General features: G+C 42.2%; 1 protein-coding gene across 5 annotated transcripts in view; it reads right to left on the bottom strand.

The window, feature by feature from the left end:
* Positions 1-7,429: 7,429 nt before the first annotated feature.
* The window catches only part of IFT88 (intraflagellar transport 88), a 45,294-nt gene continuing 43,853 nt past the window's right edge, over positions 7,430-8,870 (bottom strand). For all 5 annotated transcript variants that reach the window (XR_010428271.1, XM_064645318.1, XM_064645320.1 and 2 more), the window contains one exon: positions 7,430-8,406. Coding sequence is in view for 4 of the 5 variants with exons in the window: in XM_064645318.1 (XP_064501388.1) it covers positions 8,285-8,406 (122 nt within the window). In the remaining variant the exon portion in view is untranslated. The remainder of the gene's footprint in view (positions 8,407-8,870) is intronic.

The following is an 8,870-nucleotide window of genomic DNA, read 5'->3' as shown; positions in this document are numbered from 1 at the left end:
GGTCCGCCCACAGCCGCCGGCCCGGGCCCGGCCACCGGCCCAGCGCTCCTGCAGCCCGAGGGTGCCGTCGGCAGCCGCGCTCCCTCCCACCGCGCCCGCGGCACGGGCAGGGCCGGGATCTACTTGGCCCCGCCGGGACACTTGGCGTCCAGGGCTCGAGAGTGAGGCAGAGCCAGGGGAACTTGGCCCAGTCAGAGCCAAAGGGTCAAGGCTGATGTGAAAAAACGCGGGGATTTACAGCTGGAAATAGCCCAGCCCTGGCTGTGCGACTGCAGCTGGGGAAGGGACCGCTGCAGCCCGGGCTCTCCCAGTCACTCTAGAGCAATTGGCACTGTCCCTCGTAGCGGTCTGGGATCTCCGACTTGGCAGCACCTCTGGCGCGTTTCTCCAGAAACATCCCCAGCAGGCACTGGGGTGGTTGATGTCCCTCATGAAGACTGGGACTGGCGAAGGTGAGGTCGCTTGGAGCTGTCTGTGCGACAGCCTGATCCGCCAGTTCCTCCTGCTCAGGTGGCCTGTGGCAGACACCCACTGCAGTGTCACTCTGCTCACTGGAAGAAGAGCCGCTTCAGAAGGTGAGAAACTTGCATGATACACATCTAGATGAGGTTGAGGTGAGTCTCACCTCTAATGACTTCTCCATCTATTCTGTGCTGGCTTGCTGGTACTTTTAAAAACACATAATGCAATGTATTTATTGTCTCTGGCACAACCTACAAAAAAAAGCATCTGTAGTACTCTGGATCATAAAAGATGTGGTACACTGAACTGGTCAGCATTAAAAACAGCCTTGAGAATTTATTACTTGAATCAAATGTTTCATGTGCTGTATTAAAGCCCTGTACAACTACTGAGGCATTTAGTATAAGGATAGTCAATATGAAAATACTGATCAGGAATGAGGGAAAATAGGAATCATAAATCATACAAGGACTGAGAAACCCCAGCTTTGTACCACAGAAATACAAGACATCAGGTTCACCGACCAGACTGGAATTGAAACAGAACAAACTGGCATTCATAATGAAGTGACTTGATTTCATGGTTTCTGAAAAGTCATTGAGTTAAGTCTAACTGTGATTTTTTAGTGATTTTGGTACTGTATGCATCACAGGTCAGTATCACTTATGAGTAGTGTCTTAACCTTGAACTGTGTGGGATTTGAATCAGGTTTTGACTTTGAGGAAGGACTGTTTAAAATTGAATTAAAAACTTTCCCTTGGAGTCTTATCCTCAGGTGAGAGACTGGGGCAAGGCAGATTCCATTTAACTCAGTACAGTCTAACTCCTGAGCTCGGCACTGCACCTGGCCTTGTATTACTTCAACACCTTCCAGTGATATGTGTGGTAACATGGCAAATATTTATCACAGCAGATCTTTTTATATTACTCTTCCGTAGATAAACCAATATCTTTTCTCAGAGCTTTCTGAGTAGCGTAAGGATGTCACACTTGGTTTTCCAAAAGGAATTTTAGGCACTTCCTTTATATTGGCCTTTCTGGGAGAGGTCTGCCTCAAAAAATCAGAGCAGATGAAGAGAAAACAATGGCACAAGCATCAAATTGCCAGTGAATTTAAGGCTTTGAGTCTTATTTAGGCAATATTCTAATTCTGTACATTACTTGCATTGTACTGTCTTATTAACAATCTCATTGATTCAAATAATAAGAATCACAGAAGGGCAGCAAATGAGATTCTATTACACAGGATCTGAAAGAGTACAATGACAGTTCTCATGGCATACTCTACCCCAGAGACATCTGAGTTATAAAAAATTCACTAATACATTTGGCAAATTAGGTTCTTCTCTGACTTGGAGAAATTACTAGCCAGTGTCATTGTCATTGGAGCTGATCTGTAAGTTTCTCAGAATTTGAGGGGGGCTTAAAACATCTATGTAATTAAATACTGGAAAAAAATATTTATTAATACAAAGTCTGTCCTGAATTTGATGCAATACATGATAATATTTCAATCAATGATTTCAGAATAACAGGCATATGCACCTGTATGTGAATCTATAGGGAATTCCATGGCTCATGCTGTTTGCTAAGAGAAAACAGGGCAGTGAGATGTTTTCCTTTGATAGCCTCAGCTGAAAATTCCCAGCAATGGGAGCACAGAACATCCAGCCCATGCTCTTGACAACAGGGTCAGCTGGAGCAGCAACCCTCCATTGCCATGGGCAGCCCCTGCCTCCCTGCCTGTGGTCCTCCCAGAATCATGCCAAGGCTACCACTGCCAAATCTCACAAGCATCCAGGAGACATCCATAGCAGGCTGGCTATGTCACCATCCCCACAGTGACACAGGCCATTGCCAGTCTGCTGCCCACCATCCCGTTCCCACTACATCACTGGGCTTGATGCCAGAAGTTGGTATCATTTTCAATTCCTTATCTTTATATCAGTGTCCTTGTAGAAAGTAGTAAATCTCTCTGGCTGAGTAGGGGAGGAAAGGAGTGGACCATGGTCTGGTCATGTCCTTGGGTGAGCCTCCAGTTCTGGAGGACAAAGGAGGAACAACCACCATCTGTTGCACCAAAGGCACCCCCTGCCTTCGCCCTGCTCATGGAAGTGCAGGAGCCCTCCCTTCCCTGCCCTCCTCCCTGCCCTCTCCTCTCAGCCCTCCCTCACCTGCCAGCCTCCAGTCATAAGTGTTCTTCTCGATAGTGTCCCAAGCTTCTGGTGTTTCCCCTTAGTGTTCCAACAACACTTTAACTTTCCAGTTTCCTGACCCAAATGTATTACAAATGAAGATAACAGTTCATCTCCTTATATGAAAACATTTAATCTATAGCCTGATCAAATCTTCACATTCTATTTTATTGGATTCTGGTGACCTTCATGGTGTGCCTTACCATTTCTTATCCTCCTTTATTCCCCTTATATTATCCCTTTTTAACCAAAACAAAGAGTAAATTTTGAGAAGAAGGGGAAGAGAAACTTGTCACTTATAGGAGAGACAGAAGGAAACGTATTTCTTTCACTTTCACATAATATTCTAAATACTCTTTCTGGCAATTGTCCTTCAACATTTATACTTGGGAGTGGCATCTGCCTCTCTCCTGAGATTATCACCATAGTGATCAATGCCAGATAATAAGAATTTCAGTTCTACAAAACCCTGCTATGAGAAAGTCAGGGTGTTCAAAAGAAAACTAAGCTGTGCAAGAATAAGGCAGACATTTTTAGTGAGTTTGTATGAATAAGAAGAAACATTTTCTGATGTGGTTCCATCAGAGCATTTCATGCCATGTTAAACACTGAAATGTGTTTAATGAAAAACACAGAAGGTTTGTGTCTTCATTGTTCCAGACACATTAATGAGCAACAAGCAACCTTGTCAGGACTTTTTCTTGGTTGGGATTGTTGTCTTCCATAGCTGCCCTTGCATGATAGCTGATTCCAGATACTTTGGCTCACACATAAATAAATCACATTATTTTGACAAGCATTATTAATGACACCACATAATGTGCTTGTCACAGCAATGGCAGAACTGCCCTAAACTGGCATATTCCAAATGTTTATCCCCATCCTGCTACAGCAGTGTGTACATTAATGAGATCCTGTCTCTATCTGAAATAATGATCTGAAAAACATTTAAAAAATCATCATATAGACCTTAAAGCTGAACGACTTGTATTGTGGGTGGACCAAACATTCAGCTGCCATCACCAGTAGGTATAAATCTTCAGACAGAGAATTAAATTATTCCCCAAAGATACCCTTCTCCTTCGCATTCTGTTTGCAGATAACCTGTCACCCAAATTGTTCTGTTCCCATTCATCTTCCCTGCACTTGTAAGGATTGTAATACCACTTTGCAGCTTCCACGGCATAACATCTTCTACAGCAGGATCTCAGCATTGAGATTTACAGTTGTTAGGCAATTCAGCATTGCAAAAGTGAAATTCTTGCAAAGTGAAGAATCCTCAATGGACTTCATTTTGCAAAGGTGGAAACCAAGGAGCAAACAGGTTAAAAATAGCCTTTCTACCATAAAGGTGCCTTTGACATCAAGAACAATCAAAGCCTAGCAAATTAAATTAATTTCTAACAGTCTCAGACTATGCTAGCAAAGGAACCAAGAAGAGAAACGGCACTTCTTCATAATACCTGCAGATCTATTTATTGGCAATTCCAAGCACAAATACAGGCTAGGTGGACAATGAAGGACTTGGGGGTGTTGGTTGATGAGAAGTTCAATGTAACCGAGCAGCGTGCACCTGCAGCCCAGAAAGCCACTTGTATTCTGGGCTGCATCAAAAGCAGTGTGGCCAGCAGGCTGAGGGAGGGGATTCTGCCCCTCTACTCTGCCCTTGTGAGACCCCACTTGGAGTGCTGCATCCAGCTCTGGGGTGCCCTGCATTGACCTGTTAAAGCAAGTCCAGAGGAGGCCATGAAGATGAACAGAGGGCTGGAAAACAGGCTGAGAGTTGGGGTTGTTCAGCCTGAAGAAGAGAAGGCTCCAGGGAGATCTTAGAGTAGCCTTCTTGTACATAAAGGGGTCTACTAGAAAGCTGGAGTGGGACTTCTTACAAGGGCCTGTACTGATAGGACAAGGGGGAATGGCTCTAAACTGAAAGAGAGTAGGTTTAGATTAGATACTGGGAAGACATTCTTCACTGTGAGCATGATGAAACACTGGAACAGGTTGCCCAGAGAAGCTGTGGATGCCCCATTCCTGGAAGTGTTCAAGGCCAGGTTGGATGGGGCTTGAAGCAACCTGGTCTAGTGAAAGGTGTCCCCTCTACACATGGGGGGTTAGAACTAGATGATCTTTAAGTGCTCTTTCAGCCAAAAGCATTCCATGATTCTATGAACTATATATCTTTTCTTTGTACAGCTTTTAATTCCCATGTTACTCTAGAATAGCTTTCTTTTAAAAGTAATGAGTTATGCAATCTGTAGTGAAGAATGTTCAAAGTAAAACATGAAATACATGATTAAGAATACTTTGATATTGTGGGATTAGGTTTGTTTAGAAATAAATAAATAAATGACTACCCAAGTAATCATTTACATTTGGCTACTGTACATTTTTCATACATGTAAAGAGAAAGGCAACTTTGTATGTAACTAAATCCAGCAAATCCTGAGGAAGATCTCAAGTCTGAGAGGTCAACTGAGGATTGTTTAATATTGGGACCAATACATTTTTCATGATAATACAAGCTAAAATAGCTCACAAGTCAGTTCCTCAAGAGGCTTAGCATTTTCCTAGGCTTAATACTGCTACTCTTCTAATATAAAAGAAAAAATTAATATAATAGCAGTCCTATTGCATTTGCTAAAATTTATTCAGGAATTTAAAATGATTGATCTACTGATTAAAGAATATAAACACAAAATTGGGGCTTAAATGTTGCTGGAAGCACATGCCCACAGTGTGGCTTCTGGAGATGGAGTCTGTTTTGTACAATCAAACCCGAGGAAATGTTTCTGTTTGAATTTCTGGGATGAAGGTAGAATTATTTAGCTCATTCAGTGCTTCCACTCCTGTGGTTTCTGAGACTTATCACAAGACTAAGGGCATCCTACATGGCAGCAGGCAATGTAACTCATTGCACCTGAGCTAAATGCCAACCAATCTTCAGGACAGGGGCAGTATGATCACATCAACATAGCACAATAATCCCATATAACACAGGTAATTATTTTAGACACAACACCCCACTGGCCTGGCCATGCTTCCTTCGAGACCTGAGCTGTCTGAATCTTGCAGGTGTGTTCACCTCCCGACAGCTTTGAGGCCTTCCAACAACACGCTGACACAGCACTTTGGACATTCCTGCAGCTTCTTTCTCTACAGATTCCAGTGTATTAGTCCCCATCAAGGATCACTCTTCAGCCTTGGGTCCAGCTGGGATGTCACATCTTGTGTTCCCTCACACAGAATGCCTCGCACCAAAGAAGAAGGAAATTGCACTGAAACTGCTTACAAAGAATGCTTCCTGGCCCAGGCTCACCTTTGGATGATGCAAGGCAATTGTCTGGGAGATCATTTATCATGGTCCAAAACTGTACTCCTGTGCACCCCTGTGCTACTGGCCTTACAGTACAGACAGTTACACATCAGCTCCTCTGCTCTGGGCTTGCCCTGGCAACACTGCGATTCCAGTAGAGATGTAGCCACAGTTAACATGGTTTTGAAGTAGATGAACCTGGGCTACATCACTTTGACTGTCAGTGGGACTGATTATTCTGGTGTTGGAGCTGGATCACATGGCTTTCTGTCAGTTCAGAACGAGCTCAACTGTGCTTACAAAATAACATGCAAATACATTATAACCCAGAGCATTATATAATCAGATCCTCATGCTGTAGGAAACAACATGTTCCAGAAGTTCCTGGGAATTAATGCATAGGAAACAACATGTTCCAGAAGTGCCTGAGTTTGTGCAAGACTGGAACAAAAGTGCAATTCCTTGTAATCCACAGGATTCTACATAATGTACAGTTACTTAGGTCAAACTGAACCAAGAAACTGCTGCTGGTCAAAATCTCTCTGATGTCCACAGGAGTGTTTCTACACTCACTAACTTGTGACCTATATCCCAAGTTATTAGTAATTCCTACCACTTCATCATGGACATGTCTGTGTGATTGCAATGTTTGATTAGATGCTCTACGCAAATGTTTTTGTGTTAGAACGCCATGACAGCATCTTGTCTGTCTTCTCTTTTGCACTGTTTCACAGGTTTGTTTATGCTCCTTGCCACACTGTGATTAAGTCAGATATCTCATACCACTGCTGTCTGTAGCTGAAAATGCTCCCTCCTGCCTGGCACATTGCATCCTGGGGGTCCAGCTCTTCCAAGACTAAGCCTGACAGAAAAGAACTACTATGACATCCAGGAATATGTCATTCCATGACCAGAGCAATAGATACAGCAGGACTGAGGAGCAGGCAAGAAGACGACTTGGAGAAGTAAGACAGGTGCAATCCACATCCTTTGTGTTGTTTTCCATCCCTTAGAAGGATCAGACCCCATAGCTTTCTGTGTCTCTCTCCTTTGATGAGCTCCTCGGGATGTTCATAAGCCACTCTGCGTATGTTCTGCTCGTCCCACCAGGAGGAAGCTGGTGCAGTCCCAGGCCAAGCGCTGCACCAGTACCATGGGAAGCAGGTACATACGAAGTAGCTCATTAGCTGTACCATAAACCCCACAGGACAACATTCCTGACCACTTGTAGAGACACACTATGAGGCTGGGCAGATATTTTTAAAACATGGAAGGAACCTTTTGTGAAGATATGAAGAGACCTCTCCAGTGTCACTAGCTGGGAAACAGTTTGAGCACCAACACCAAGCACTGGAAACACCAGTGTTGGAAATTTTAGAAGACTAAATCCTTGCATTTCAAAGTACAATAACCAAACTCTAACTAGCTAATGTTCTAAAAACAAGCCACCTCAGTGGACTAGTTTTTCAAATATTTATTAAGAAATTCTGAACACACAACTAGTATTTTTATCACCCAAAAGTGATATAAATAAGGAATTTAATGTGTCTCAGTAACTTCAGGTCAGACTTGCTCAGTTCATAATCAAAATGATGATTTCTGTAACTAACATTTTTGCCCATACTCAGCCTGGGCTGCAGAAAGCTACCACTGTGTAGTCAGTGCCACAGTATCCAATATAAGATTCAAAAGCTGCAATCTACTTAGGAATTCTGAACAAACTAGACTGAAATCCTGCCAACTCTGACCAATAAGGAGGTTGCCAAGAGACTGCAAAATGGCCCTAGTTCAGCTAAGCATAGACTAAAATTAAGATGCTTTCCTTGGTATCAGTGTTAAGTGCTTTGCTGAACTGGGGCCTTAAGGAAGACCAAGGTCACATCCAACATTTTCAGAAAGTCAGTTCACAGGCCTTAAATAAATTCTGGCTTTGGATGAAGGATATGGCATTTTCAACCTCGTAAGCACTGCTTTGAGGTATTTCACACTGAAAGGTGAAATTTTACAGGCTTCTGTGTTTCATATGATCATCATATCTATCTCTGAAAGGAAAAGCTTCATGCATTTGATATAGTTTGCAATGAGTTTTAGTACCTGTGTAGATTTTATGCATGAGTAAAATAACCATTATTTTTTAAAAATCAATTATAAAAGATACCACAATTTCAAATATACAGGTTTTTAATATAAGGTACCATATATCCAAAATATTTCCCAAATAATTTATCAAAATCTACTACAAAATCATAATGAATTAAAGTTTTTCAGCTAAAACTTTTACAGGGATTAAAAAAAATGTTGAGTGGCCCATATGCTATTCTGGAAGCAGATCGTCTCCTAGTTCTTCATCAGCAAAGTCATCTTCCTCAGTTCTTTTTCTTGCTGCTGTTCTTGGTCTTTCTGCTTGTGGGCCAAGTGGATCTATGTAGGAGGCATCTGGGATTTAAATAAATACATTTGAAATGGTTACCTGCAAGTAATTTTAGCTTTGTTTCAAACATACAAAATCAAACACAAGATTGGGTTTTAGCACTACACATCTGTAAGGTGTCTTTGAAATGCAGACCAGAAAGAGCATATGAACACTAAAGGAGAACAAAATATTGCATTTAGGAACTGATGAAGGGCACTAGAGTGAAGTTCCTGAGTGCTAGTGATAGAAGCCTTTTTTTCCCCTTCTTTTTTTTTTTTTAATAAATTTCTCTTTATTATATAACAGTGAGAAAAAGACTTTGGAAAAGTGCAAGGAACAGCAAGCCTGATTACTTGTTTAAAGAATGGCTTTTTAGGAAGTACCACATTCCACATGGAGTTGAGTTTTTAAACCCCTTTGAAAACTCAATCTTACTGAAGATTTCATGACTGCAGACCCACAGAAACTGATTTAAAAGATGCAGAAG

Source organism: Pseudopipra pipra, chromosome 2 (assembly GCF_036250125.1).
Source record: "Pseudopipra pipra isolate bDixPip1 chromosome 2, bDixPip1.hap1, whole genome shotgun sequence".
In the NCBI taxonomy this organism is placed as follows: domain Eukaryota; kingdom Metazoa; phylum Chordata; class Aves; order Passeriformes; family Pipridae; genus Pseudopipra; species Pseudopipra pipra.
This window is presented reverse-complemented; position numbering and strand designations above follow the sequence as displayed.